The sequence below is a fragment of the Papaver somniferum genome, chromosome 9, assembly GCF_003573695.1.
Source record: "Papaver somniferum cultivar HN1 chromosome 9, ASM357369v1, whole genome shotgun sequence".
NCBI classification, from domain to species: Eukaryota; Viridiplantae; Streptophyta; class Magnoliopsida; order Ranunculales; family Papaveraceae; genus Papaver; species Papaver somniferum.
This window is the reverse complement of record NC_039366.1, coordinates 181,223,875-181,238,716: the sequence shown is the minus strand read 5'-3', so window position 1 is coordinate 181,238,716 and position 14,842 is coordinate 181,223,875. Positions and strand designations below refer to the sequence as shown.

The 14,842-nt window shown below is 35.7% G+C and overlaps 2 protein-coding genes across 3 annotated transcripts; one reads left to right on the top strand and one right to left on the bottom strand.

Annotated features, from left to right (window-relative positions):
* Positions 1-6,408: 6,408 nt before the first annotated feature.
* Positions 6,409-6,777, bottom strand: LOC113312944 (glycine-rich RNA-binding protein 7-like). The gene has a single exon (XM_026561677.1). It carries the CDS (start codon positions 6,775-6,777, stop codon positions 6,409-6,411), a length of 369 nt encoding a protein of 122 aa, XP_026417462.1.
* A 4,110-nt stretch (positions 6,778-10,887) lies between these two features.
* LOC113312189 (homeobox-leucine zipper protein HOX11-like) lies at positions 10,888-12,755 on the top strand. Of its 2 annotated transcripts, none has more exons than XM_026560942.1 (4): positions 10,888-11,281; positions 11,408-11,718; positions 11,806-11,885; positions 11,974-12,755. In XM_026560942.1, the coding sequence occupies exons 1-4, from the start codon at positions 10,966-10,968 to the stop codon at positions 12,329-12,331; spliced, it is 1,065 nt and encodes a 354-aa protein (XP_026416727.1). In that variant the 5' UTR covers positions 10,888-10,965; the 3' UTR covers positions 12,332-12,755. The 2 variants fall into 2 exon arrangements, with proteins under 2 accessions (XP_026416727.1, XP_026416726.1); XM_026560941.1 differs by having other exon boundaries at positions 10,890-11,281; positions 11,399-11,718.
* The last annotated feature ends 2,087 nt before the right edge of the window (positions 12,756-14,842 follow it).

Below are 14,842 nucleotides of genomic sequence, written 5' to 3'. Positions count from 1 at the left end.
CGGTGCAAGAAAAATCTGTTCAAGAAATCAGAGTAATAATCCCTTTACCTCAGGTTTCTACAGATATTGTGACTCCTCCGGTTGTTGAACCGATTAATGAGGGAGCAACACAAATAACGGTACCGGAGCTTCATGATGAAACTATTGCCAATGAAGATATTGTAGAACAATCAGAAGTACCAGCCTTAAGAAGATCTCATAGAGAACGGAAAAGGGACATTTCTGATGATTATGTGGTTTATCTACAAGAATCGGATTTTGATTTAGGGATTATGAAAGATCCAGTTTCTTATTCACAAGCTATCAAGTGTAGTAATTATGATAAATGGATTAATGCTACGGAAGTAGAGAAAAAATCGATGGATGATAACGGAGTCTGGGAATACGTTGAATTGCCTGAAGGGCACAAAGCAATCGGCTGTAAATGGGTCTTTAAGACCAAACGCGATGCTAATGGAAATATTCAATGTTATAAAGCTAGACTTGTAGCCAAAGGTTTCACTCAGAAAGATGGCATTGATTACAAAGAGACTTTTTCTTCCGTGTCAAAGAAAGACTCTCTCAGAATTATTCTGGCATTAGTAGCTCAATATGACCTTGAGTTACATCAAATGGATGTGAAAACAGCTTTTCTTAATGGTGATCTTGAGGAAGATATTTACATGTGTCAACCTGAAGGTTTTGTCTTAAAAGGACAGGAACACATGGTCTGCAAACTTAAGAAATCAATTTATGGACTTAAGCAAGCCTCCAGGAAGTGGTATCTAAAATTCAACGAAACCATTCGAAAATTTGGTTTTGAAGAAAATGCTGTAGATCCATGCATATACCTCAAGATCAGTGGGAGGAAGTTCATATTTTTGGTGTTGTATGTAGATGACATACTACTTGCGAGTAGTGATCTTGGCCTTATGCATGAAACTAAGGAATATCTATCAAAGAATTTTGAAATGAAAGATATGGGTGAAGCTTCTTATGTGATTGGGATAGAAATATCTCGTGATAGATCACTTGGAACATTATCAATCTCACAGAAAGCATATATCGAAAGAATTCTAGAGAGATTTGAGATGAGTGCATGTAAGCCAAGTATAGTTCCGGTTTCTAAAGGAGACAAGTTTGGCCTCAATCTTTGTCCTAAGAATGAACTGGAACGTAAGCAAATGGATAAAATCCCTTATGCTTATGTGGTGGGAAGTTTAATGTATGCTCAAGTTTGCACACGACCAGATATCAGCTTTATAGTTGGTATGCTGGGAAGATACCTTGTGAATCCTGGAATGGAACACTGGAAAGCTGCAAAGAAAGTTTTAAGGTACCTACAAGGAACGAAGGATCATCGTCTCACATTTACGAAGTCAGATCAGTTTGAGTTGGTTGGCTATTCAGATTCCGATTTCATGGGATATAATGATACTCGAAAGAGCACTTTTGGATATCTTTTTCTATTAGCTGGAGGAGCAATATCATGGAAAAGTGCAAAAGAGTCTATTCTCACTGGCTCAACAATGGAAGCTGAATTTGTAGCATGTTATGAGGCTACAAATCACTGTTCATGGCTGCGGAATTTCATCTCAATGTTTGGAGACCTAAATTTTGCCTCCGCACCTGTGAAACTTTACTGTGATAATGCCGCAACAGTATTTTTTTCAAAGCACGCTAGATATACTAAGGGTTCAAGACACATGGATCTAAAGTACCTATGCGTGAAGCAAGCTGTTCAGATAAAAAATTTGTTCATTGAACACATAGGCACAAAACTTATGATTGCAGATGCATTTACGAAGGCGTTACCTCCCAAGACTTTTCTGGAACATGTTGGAAACATGGGTCTTGATGGAGTAACAAATAATTAGTTTCACTTAGACTTTTGCTTATGTTTGAACACTTATTGAGATCTTATTATTGTTATTATTCTGAACTTATTTCTGTATCCATTTTAGTATACTTTTATGTTATTGGATGAATGTTACAGAAATTGTTTTCTTTTGAAGACATTACTGGACCATTATGATATCCCTATTTAAGGCCTGATTAAGTAATTTTCTTGTGTTGTGGTACATGGAAGGGAACATGTTGATAACAAGACAACGTGCCACCGCCATGACTCGCATAAGTAATTTACCTGGTTGAGGTATTACGTTTAACCATTATATTTGTTTAGAAATTATGCACGCTTATGTTTTTCTACGATTAACCGTTAAATAGATTATCACATGGACCACTGGGAGAATGTAAGAATATTTATACACATAAATATACTCTTGGTCCATGCAATAACTTGGTTAATTATGAATTATGCTAAATATGTAATGTGAGAATATTTATACATATATAAATATATTCTTGATGCTAAATATTAATGTAAGAATATTTTGGGATCCTTCCAAATTCCCTCTTCCTTGATGGACGGATGAGATTGAATGTTAATCTTAATCCTATGAACCTTGGTCCTCCTTCTACCTATAAAAGGAACTCTATTACCATCTAGAGTTTTATGAATTATTATTATTTCATTACACAAAAGGGTCAAGAAGGAGAAACCAAAAGTTCTACGAACTATTCTGTGCTAGAGGTGTTCTTGGAGGACATATTGGATTCAATTAATGGCATCCTCAGGTACTCTTAATTTTTAACACAACTATGCTTATGATGTGATTATCATGTTTGTTCAAGATGTAACTATTATATATAGTTATGTATATATATAAAATATAATACTAATACTTCTTCCTTGCTCCGTTTTGATTGACCCTTTGCAAAACGTTCCTAGCTTCTTTTTTGTTTGGTTTTGTCAAATCCTGAGAACCAAAAAATTACAAATCCAAAGTTTTTGATTTCATTTTGTGAGCGAATAAGATACTGACATGTGTAGAAAAAAACCGTTTCTGGAAGAGTAAAGAAGAACGTTATGTTGGTTGGTGAGTGTCAACGGTCTTAGGTCAAAAATATCAGATTAAAACAATGATTGACTGATTACAACCATTGATTTTTTCAAGTTTTCACTCTTTCTCATTAAGGTTGGCTAGGTTATATGAATTACGAGATTACTCGTTCTCAGGTGAGTGTCCTATAATCGGTGTCATTATAGTTCGAGTATAATGGTAAAGTAACTGGATGACGATACCATTAATCTGAGCTCGGAACTCGCCGGCACAAAATTTTCTTCACATATAAAAAAATGCTTCTTTTAAAGAAAAATCATGTCAGCATCGAAATTTTTTATGGACAAATAGAAGGAAAAATAATTTAAAGAAAAAAGAAAAACATACAGAATAAGCGAAGAAAAACATAAAAACTGAAATTATCGACACTCGACATAACCTTTTTTTCTTCATTAAAAAAACTGACATGTTAAAAGGACGGGTGGTTCCATTGGAGGGGCGGCAAACCTAATAAGACAAAAAGAGTCATTAGGTGGTAATTTAAGTGCCCCTTATCAAAAAATTATGGAAATGACCAATTAACCCTTATTATTAATAATCAAGATTAGTGTTGTTAATTAATTTTATAATAACTCTAAAATAGATTTTTAGAGTTATAAAAAAAAATTAGAGGAGAAGAAAAAGAAAACTTATGTGATATTTGTGAAACCCTAGATTTTGATTCCCTCAACCAAAATGAGTGATTCTAGTGGAAAATTTGAGATGGGTGAATCTCTATACAATAAGGAAAACAAATACTACATACCCCTTGATGGAGATCCTGATATGGAGTATTTCTTAGATGGTAGAGATGTTTTAACCCATAGTGAAGGTCAATCTCAACCAATTGAAGAAATTAGCCAACAAAGTGAAGAACCAGCAACTGAAAATGACCAGGTATACTTCTAAACTAGTTCTCATTAGCTTTTTGTTGCTTAAAATTCTCTAAAGTACGTAAAAAAATCAAATTTTAAAAAATTTCAGAAGAACTTACGGTTGGTAATTAGCTAGTTATCAACCGTAATTGAATGTTACGGTTCGTAAAGTTTCCAATACCAACCGTAACTGGTTCAATTTGGGGAAAAACTCAATCGTAATACCAGTTACGGTTAGTATAAAATTTTCGAGTCAAACCGTAATTTCAGTACGGTTGGTTACGTTCTTCAGTAGTTACCAACCGTAACTCATCATGTGCATGGCAGTATTTACTGCACTTCTTACGGTTGGTAATATGTAAATAGCTACCAGCCGTAATTGTGTTACGGTTTGTGATCTGTGTTTTTTACCGATCGTATAATGATCTGTATGTTTTCATTTTCGTTTCACCCTATTTACGGGAGGACCAATACCAACCGTAGTTGTGTTACGGTTTGTAAGTGATTGTAATTACGAACCGTATCTCTGTTACGGTTTGTATTTCCTTGCCATGTCCAACCGTAACTTTATATATATTTTCGTTTTGTTCTTGTTTAGACTAATGTGGGTGTATTGTTGTCCATATCGTGAGTGTACCTCCCCTAATGGATGAACAACCTTTAGAAAATCAACTTCTCACCCAAGATTCTAGCTCTCACTATTTAACCGAGGAGACATGGGAGAAAAAAGATGATGCAAAGCATTGGGCTAGAGAACGAGGCAAGTTGATTATGTGTATCATAGTTTGTAATGGTACCAATAGTGAAAGTGCCTTTCAAATGGTTTGCGAGTGTAGTGGACAACATAGAAGTCATGCAAAAAAGGGTACCGTGCAAGTAGCAAAGGCAAAGAGGAAGCAAACTACGTTCACTAAGAAGACCCGATGCCCCTTCAAGCTTCAATTTAAAAGGAACGCGGCAAAAAGGTGGGTTTGGAGAAAGTTGTATGCGGTTGTCATAACCACCCTATACCGGAGAGTTTGCTATGACATTTGTATGTTGGACGCCTTACCGAAGAAGAAGAGAAGATCGTAGAGTCACTGACACAAATTCGTATGAAGCCCGTTGATATCCTCGCTCACTTAAAGTAAAGAAACCCACAAAATTCTTATACTTTGGCTAACATCTACAACGCAAGAACAAAATTAAAGGCTAAGAAATGGGAACAAAGGAACGAAATGCAACAAATAAGGCATTTGGGGGAGGCGAATAATTACTCGGTTTTCCACGATGATGATGAGAAAGGACGAATAACACATCTTTTGTTGGCTAATCCTGAGTTTGTGAAGTTGGCACAGTGCTCTCATCAAATCCTTCCAATGGATTGCACATACAAAACCAACAAGTTTGAGATGCCGTTGTTGAACTTTGTCGGGCAAACTTCTACCAATGCTCCTTTTAGTGTTGGTTTTTGCTTCTTGAAATTTGAGCTCCAAGAGAGCTATGTGTGGGCATTAAACCAAGTGAAGCTATTATACGTAAAGGGATATACTCCAGAGGTGATTATTACCGACAAGGAACAAGCTTTGTTGAATGCAATAAGGAGGGTTTTACCGGAAGCTCATAACCTTCTTTGCACGTTCCACTTGTGGAAAAGTATTGAAACTAAGTGCATGCGCCTTGTCCGTCCAACCAAAAAAAGCGAAATGGATAGAATAAAGAAACTACCGTTACATCAACAAAAGGATGCCAAAGAGAAATTTAAGAAGGATGACAAGTTGGCGGAACTAAAATGGAAAAGTTTCAAAACGGAGTTGTTAGTGCAAGGACATTTCAATAACAGATCTATTTTTTGAAAATGAAGTTGTTGAAGGTCTCAACGGCTATATTTTCGAATTGCACAAGGACATTTCAGTGCAACTGTAAGCACCAAACAATTATTTTTTCTGCCAAAAGTTTATTTACGGTTGGTGAATGTAAGCACATAACGAACCGTAACTACGTAAAATTTTGAATTCGAAAGTTACGGTTCGTAATTGTTTAGAGATGATAAACCGTACCTCTGGAGAAAACTGAATCCCAGAGTTACGATTCCTTAGCCGGAAAGATTACCAACTGTAAACCTGTCGAAATCAAAATATACAGAGTTACAGTTGGTAACTGTGACTCAAAATGAACCGTAATCAAAGTTACGGGTTACAGGATGTTTTACGGTTGGTTAGGGTGAAAGAGTTACCAATCGTAAATTTCTATACGGTTCGTCTCGATAAATTTTTACGAACCGTAACTTAAGTTAGTAAAAATGCTTGTTCCAGTCTGTGCAACGGTTCATAACAAAAAATAGTTACCAACCGTAATTGACTCTGTAACTCAAAATTTCAGACAAAAACTGACACAAACAAACATACATAAGTTTAAATCCATAACTAACACAAATAACTTCAAATTCATAGATAACATCCATAAGTTTAAATCCATAACTAACACAAATAACTTCAAATTCATAATTAATATCCATATGCTAAATTTCATAAGCTAAAATCCATAATTAACACGCAACTATTAGTTTGTCATAATATCCATAAGCCGAAATTCATAACTAACCACACACAACTAACATAAATCCATAACTAAGCATGGAGGCCACCACGACCCCTTTTGTTGGTGCCACCACCACCACGAGTTTTAGGACCACCACCAGAACGATTTTTGGGACCATCACGACGACCACCGCGACTACCACGACCACCTCTTTGGCTAGTACCCACACCGTGCACCACCTCTTCATCATTTGTGTATTCGCTGCTAGATGAAGGTTGATGACGGCTACTACCCTCACCTCCAAGAGAGTTTCTACTCCTCTTTAAGCCTCTTTCGTCCGTGACCAACCCCTCATACATTTCTGCCATGTTTGGATTATGCATGTTCGTTATTTGGTCTTGCAAGATCTTTTGTTCACGAGCTTTAAGCACACCATTACGACGGATGCATGAAGTCATGCTATTTGCCAAAGCTTATCCTCGCTCTTTCTATTCACATATCAAAAAGAGTGTTAAGAGATTATTTCATAATAATCATTAATCTTAAAATCCAAATTCATGAGGATAACAAAATTGCGTACCGACATGAAATATAGCTTCTTCCAAGTCAAACCAAATAAACCTTTTTTCTCTTTAGTCTCGTCGACCGCCTTCCTTTGATCCATAGCCTCTTGAATATATGGTTGGGCCTCCTGATCATTATTGATCACATATGGATGACCAAAATGAGAATACCAACCCATGTAATCAACAATGGCTTCTTTCGAGTCGTTACAAGGAATTGCCTCTCCCGCTGCGAGTTGGTATCTTTCTTCATGGCGGTTGTTCCAAGCATCAACCTTTGGAGTTGGCCTGTAGTTGAGCACAATGGTGGGGCCTTTTGTCTCGGATCCTTGCTGGGATAATTTGAAGTTTTCCTCTACAACCCTTTGTTGAATATGAGAAATTTGGCGTAGAGTTCGACGAGGATTGGTCATAACGTAACCTGTGGGATGATACAATGATCCATTGTAACATGCGGTCTCTGTGAACCTACGAACATCAACTCCATTTTGAATCCTCAAATAAGGGTCAAAGATAACATCTTCAACGGTGAAAGCATTTATTTTCTCCCTCATTTGAATGAGCTTCTCCTCTTTGTTCCTTAGTTGTCTGCCAGTGAACTTGAACTTCTTTCCCGTAGGGCCATAATCATGTTCTTTCCACTCAGTAGGAGGTCTCTGGCTCGGAAAGTGGTCATAAACCCATGCCTAAAAAATAAATTAAGTATAAACAATTGACACATGACTAAAAATATAACAAACAAAGAAAAATGTAACCAAACTTACCATTAGAAGCGCAACATTCCCGGCAATTTCAGTAGCTCCAACCCTAGAGGCCTTTCTTAGGCTGTCAAGTAAATATGCAAGGGTTGCAGTGGCCCACGAATAGTTTTTGATGTTGTCCAAATTCTTCAATAGTTGTAGGTAATGAACATTGACCCTATTTCCCGAGTTATCGGGAAAGAATACGATCCCAAGAGAATACAACAAATACGCTGTGGATGTACGCCTAACTGTTGTTTCATCCATCACCTGAACTTCCCTTTCCTTTGCTGCCGTTCCTTCAAACTTGGTCCTCAGATTCTTCAACAATAGCTTTTTGATGATTTTTGGTTTATGTGGTTCAGCAGGGTCATAACCACCAGCCAACTGAAACTCCATCTCAGTTTCATCTTTTTCCCACCCAAGTGTTTCTTGAACAAGGATATAAAGGTCAGTCCAAGACATGTTGTTGTCGAAACCTTCAAACACAGATTGTCATTCAACTTCAAGGTCAGTAATTTGCTTCACATCGTCCGATGTTATTGTCATCTCTCCAAATGGAAGATGAAACGTATCGGTTTCAAGCCAATATCGTTCCCTGAAGGCAGATACCACAACACTATCATAATCTGATTGAAGGTGAAGAATTCCAGGCCCTAGTCCTGTACCAGCCACTAGATTGCGAACCGAAGCACATTCTTGACTTAATGGCCAATGTTTACCCCTTTGACGCTTGAGCAATTTAATGCATCTTGCGTGGTTCTAAGAAAACAAATATACAAAAATATAAGCATATTATGGTGAACTGAAATAAACAAACAAAATGTATCAAAATAATGAATGTATTAAGAAAAGTAACAAAATACATACCCTTATCTGACAGAATTTTGCGGACCAGGAACCGGTATAACCAAATAAGATTGAAGACTTATCTGGGGCCTCGCCCCAAGGTCTTTTATTCTTCTTCGGTGGCAACAACAAATCTTTGCCTTTAGGAATATGCATCCCTTTCGGTGCGGGCTCCTTTCTCGGCTTCTTTTCTTTCTTTTGCCTTGGAGGTGCAACTACAACTACCTCTTTTCCCTTGGTATTTTCTACCTCTTCGTCATTTTCTTCATCTTCCTTTTCTTCATCATTTTCTTCATCGGCCCCCTCTTCATCATTTTCTTCATCTTCTTCCTCTTCATCATTTGCTTCCTATTCATCCCTCCATCATCATCGGTTCCTTTAAATTCTTCTTCATCTTCATCATTATTAGTTTCTTCCTCCACAATTTCATTTTCGTTGCCTTCACGGTTAGTTTCGACTCCGACCTCTTCTTGATCATTATGTTCCACTCCTTCTAGCTCAGCTCCAGATTCAGCCACAGGTTGTTCCCTCAACTTAATTTCAAACTTATTCTTCATCTTCTTCTCATTCTTGTGGATACCTCTATTATTAACCCCTAAATGCTTGTCACCGCGAGGGGTGGGCGTATGATTAATCGGGGTTAAGTCATTTCCTCTCTTTTTCTTCCTACACAAGTATTACAATTGATTGATTTACTAAGGGTAAAACAAATAATATAGACAACAAAAAACAAAACAAAATGGTGAGCCTGCATAGTTACGGTTTGTAACTAATGAACAGAGACCAACCGTACCACTCACACGGTTGGTAAATAGTGAATCGAGACCAACCGTATCAACGATACGGCTGGTAACTGATGTATCGAGATCAACCGTAACTAAACTACGGTTGGTATGTTATCTTAGTTTTTAACCGTAAGTTTTCTTTGGCCAAATACTAACATACAGGATGTTCTATGGTTGGTAATGGATGTTGAGTTACAAGTCGTAACTCAAATACGGTTGATAACATTGATGGAATTACGAACCGCAGAAATCAAATGAAAGTAACAGAACAATGTACAGTTCGTAACTCAACACACGAGACCAACCGTAAGCTACTTACGGTTGCAAAAAAAAAAAACGTAACTGAACAATTTGTCACAAGTTCAAGAACTTACGGTTGGTATTTCAGTTATTACGAACTGTATCATCAACAAAAACCATAGTTACGGTTGAAATTGGAGTAATTATCAACCGTAACTCACATGCAACACACAAATTTCAGTTTCAATTTCGATCCAAAACCCTAATTTTTTATACAAAACTAACTTAAATCAAACAATAGACTAAACCCTAACTGGGTTTTTCGAAACATACCTCAAATAAGTCACTGTGCTTGATTTTGACGGTTGAGGAGTTTCAAATTGATGTTCTTGACCTAATGGAGGATTTGGTTCATTAGAACGGCTACAATTTTCGTCAACCTTCTTCTTCGGCATCTCTAATATAGTTTCCAATCAACGATTATCAATTTTTCAAATTGCCGATTAATCGAAAAGGACGATGAAAAATCAGTTTTAATGGTGGAGAGGAGGAGAAGAGAAGAAGTAAACTTGAATAAAAAAACTGTTTTGATTTTCAGATTCAATTGGGTTAATAATGGGGAAGGATAATTCAGTCTTTTCAACCAAAAAAATAAGGATAAATTTGTCCATTTGAGGTGAAAAGGGTAATCTAGTCAATTAACAACCCCTATAGGACACCCCCTAACCAATAATAGGGATATTGCTATCACCCTTACCGCCCCTCCAATAGAACCACCCGCCCCTTTAAAATGATTGTAAAAAAAACAGAAAAGAAAAAAAAGAATTTGGATAGCAGAAACTGATTGATAGAATTTTCTCCGTGTGTGCGTATAGTGGGAGTTGGTCAGAAAAATAATTAACTCCATTTGCCTTATTTTCTCCGATTCTCATTTAATTCCAGATTTTACCACAAATATACATACGGGTTGGATAACGGGTATGAATCCAGGTTTTCAAGTAGCATTTTAGTTGGCCAACCAAATCCGTGTCAAATCTCATCACAGCGTGTTTGCCACTCTTTAGTGGACCCACTATGTTTACTACTGGTAAAACAGTCCAAGGAGCAGACATAACATAGTCGCAAGAGGATCACATATACGGAGTCCAACAAATAATAATGATGCCAAAGAAACGCAATCATGAGACGTGGAAGAGAAACGAGACGTGAGAGCTGTAAATCCAAAATACATTTGAAGCAGAGAATCAAAAAAACAAAAGCCTTTTTTTTTATTATATTTCCTTTTATTTACAACGGATTCGCACGTGTGTTGTCAACCTGGAGGGTGTTTGTCGGTCAAACATTGTGCGTTTATATATACAAAATGGTTCGGATAGGGTCTTTATAAAGACTCCTTGGTCCTTTTTCAATCCAAATCTTCTCCTCTCACTTTCTCTCTCTAGAAAAAACCAGAGCAGAATACCTGCAATATGGAGTTGGGTTTAAGCTTAGGAGATACATCAAGACCATTTGGATGCAGTACTGATAAAAATCGCAGTAAGATGATGAAAAATAATAAGGGTTTAGGGTTTTGCATGGCTTTAGGAGTTGGTTATAATGGAAGAGATGAAGAAGAAGAAGAAGAAGAAGGAGATGATGAGAAAAGTTCTGATGAACAAAGAACTGATAATGATAATAATGATAGTGGGAGAAATGTTTCTTCTGCAGATCCAGTTCAACTTAATCTTCTTCCTTTAGTACCTTTTACTCGTAATCAAACTGGGTTTCCATGGTCATCAGAAAACGGTATAATTACATCGAAATTATCGATTACCTATATATTAAAGTTTCATTTTATTTTCTGATTCACAACTGGTTATATTTAAGATTATAAGATTATAATTAGTTTCGGATTTTACGTAGGAAACTCAGATGCGGGTTCAAGAGGATTTGATGTTAATCGCATACCAGCGTCTGCGGAGGAACTTGATGATGGTGCTGCAATATCTTCTCCGAATAGTACTATTTCTTCTTTTCAAATAGATTTCTCCATGTACAGAAATGGAGGAAATAGTAAAAGAGATTCAGAAATTGCTGGATTAAATGATGGTGATAATGAAAGAACTTCTTCCAGAGCTAGTGATGAGGAAGAAAATGGTTTAGCCAGAAAGAAGCTTAGATTATCTAAAGAGCAATCAGCTTTTCTTGAAGAAAGTTTCAAAGAACATAATACTCTGAATCCAGTAAGTTAAAATTTCAGAGAGAGATTTCTGTTTGTTCCTTTGCTTCAGGCTTGCAGTTCGTAATTATTTTTAATAATCATTTTGCAGAAACAAAAGGTTGCTCTAGCAAAACAACTTAATCTCAGACCTAGACAAGTTGAAGTCTGGTTTCAAAACAGACGAGCAAGGTAATTTAATTTAATGGTATTTATTTTTTAATTACTATTGATTAAGTTTTCGGATTTGATTAAGGTTTTTTTAACCAAAATTTTACAGAACAAAACTGAAGCAGACAGAGGTTGATTGTGAATATTTAAAGAGGTGTTGTGAAACATTAACCGAAGAAAACAGAAGATTACAAAAAGATATACAAGAATTAAGAGCTTTAAAAACTTCAAATCCATATTACATGCAACTTCCTGCTACAACTCTTACTATGTGTCCTAGTTGTGAACGTGTTGCTACCACCACCACCAACTCTGGCTCTACTGCAGCAGCAACAGCACCACCCACCACCACAACTACAGCTCCAACAACCGCAACAACTAATATTCAGAATAGTAATCCCTTCTCTCACAAGAAACCTAGGTTTTATCCTTTCTCTCAGCCACATCATGCTTCTGCTGCGTCATAAACAGCTCGGAATGCCCTTGTTAGTGGTATTTCTTGTTGGTCGGGGGTTTTGATTATTAGTTCAAACTTCAAACCAACCAATGGCAGTTTTGTAAATACACCAACTTAATTTTCATCTTTTTTTTGGTGGTTTATTTATTATTTTGGTAGTGTTTTATTTTTTTTTGTTCTGTTTGTTTTGTTTGGGTTTTAATGGTGAGAGAACCAGATTTGAAGTTGGGTTTATTTTGCTTCCTTCTTCTGGGCTGTGTGGGAAAGGTAGAATATTTACTGAGATTTTAGAGAGGGGGAAAGATAGAATCATAGAACAGACTACAGAGAGGATGATAGAACTTTCCTTTCTTTGGGTTATTAGAAAATCTTGACAAATTATTATTGTATTAAATTTTGGAAAGGAAAATATATGAAAAGATTTTTTTTTTTAATTACTGTGGATGATATTTTTCCTATTTAGGATTTTCATTAAATTAGTAATCAATGATGAGATCTGTTCCCTAAATATTTGTTACTCAAGATATATTATTGTTTAATGTCACGCCATTAGAACAATGAAAGCATGGTTCATGATTTCATGGGCAGCAATCAAATACATTAAAGAAATGTATATGTAGGGGAGCTAGGGGACAATAGGGTCATTTCAAACAGTAATTAGTATTAATATTATTAATTAACCAAATAATTGTCAATCATCATGTGTGCATAGTATAATATGAACATATGAAACATCCAACAAAATAAGCACGTGCCAGGAATTTATAGATGAGAAATAGTCTTTGCACATTTTTGTGTATAAGTTTTTGATTTTTTACATAAGTTTTGATCTTTTTACGCTAAGAGCTTCTCCATTGGTATGTGTGGAGATAAATGTCAAAATTCATGAGGATGCACGTACATTTTCTCTAAAATCATTCTCCAACCCGGATGTCATATCAATGTCATAAATCAATCATCATTCTCCAGCAGTTTTTAATTAAAAATATATTTTATTTACTAAAATTAAATCTTATACAATAAATAATCATTTTTAGACCTAATAAAATCTTAAAATTACTAAACATAAAATTTACAATTAATAAGAAAATGATCACAAACAACACCATTGGAAATGAATAACTTTTTTCACCTGAACTTAAGAAAAATTTGGAATAAAAATGTCTTGTTTGTGTTGCCACATAGGAAATACATACAACAACCATCGGAGAAGCTCTAAATGCGTGAGCAATGACGAAATTTACCATATAATACAGATTCAGGTTTTGAAGTTTAATTGAAGGCTCTTAGATGCTTTGGGAGGTCAAGGCTCAAAAGGCATGTAAATAAATGCCAAGGAATTAGTTTTCAAATAGAGAGAAGCTTAATTGTAATTGGTACGTTTTTAGGGGTTAATACAAAAAATTGAAACTAGGCTTAAGGTCGGAGTGTCAAGTGACATTACAATCTCATCCTTTGATTTTGTTTTTAAAAGAATATACGAGGGACGAGACTTTTAACAAATAACTTAGACATCAGAAACACATCAATTATAATCAGGTAAAACAAACCTGAGACTTTTAACAAATAACTTAGACATCAGAAACACATCAATTATAATCAGGTAAAACAAACCTAAACGGTGGAAAAAGTACCGCTAATTATCGCGGAAGAAAAACCGCAAATATCTTTTATCCAAACCCAAAAAAGAAGCTCAATATCGCATATTGCTTTATTCAAATACAAGCAAAAGCTTAAAGTTTTTGATGACCTAGTTTAATGAATGAGATGTCTGAAACTTACCGAACATTTAGAATTTAATTAGGAAGATTTTGTTGTTACGGTAAAGAGGAAATTGATTATTAAATAATTTGAATGAGAAAGTAGATAATTTATTGAAAATTGTAAAACCGACCATTTCTAGTTTTCTACTGCAATTTGCAAAGAGATATTGAAAACGTAAAGAGGATTATGACCTAAATCTAAAAGTCTAACCCCCGGATGATTAATTGTTTTAATACAAATCCAATGATTTGTTCCAACATATTTTTTTTAGTATTTGTTTACAAAGTGTATAATATTTTGATTTGCTCTTGAGTAAAATATACATTCACGCTGACGACATTAGTTAACTTTAATCTGGTGATAAAATTACGGGTATTTAACAAAGCTATCCAATTAGTTGATAAAACAATGCTTAGCAATCATATATAAAAAGTCAAGATAAACATCGAATGACCGAAGGATATCTAACTTTTAAAAGAATTATGTTAACCCTTTCACAAAACAGCCAAGGATTCTGGGTATAAACTTGTCTCTGTAAATATACTGCTTGCCGACTGACTAATGCGCATTGCGCAACCGTTGGTTGTTGCCGACATAACTTGAATGTTAGTGCAGTTATCTCTGGAAATATGAACTATCGCTTAAATTTTACCATCAGCAGTGCGCAGTGAGCTCCACGTAAATTTTGTTGAAAGGAATGAAGAACTTAACCATATAAACATGACATGAATACATCATCGATTCATCATGCTTTGGC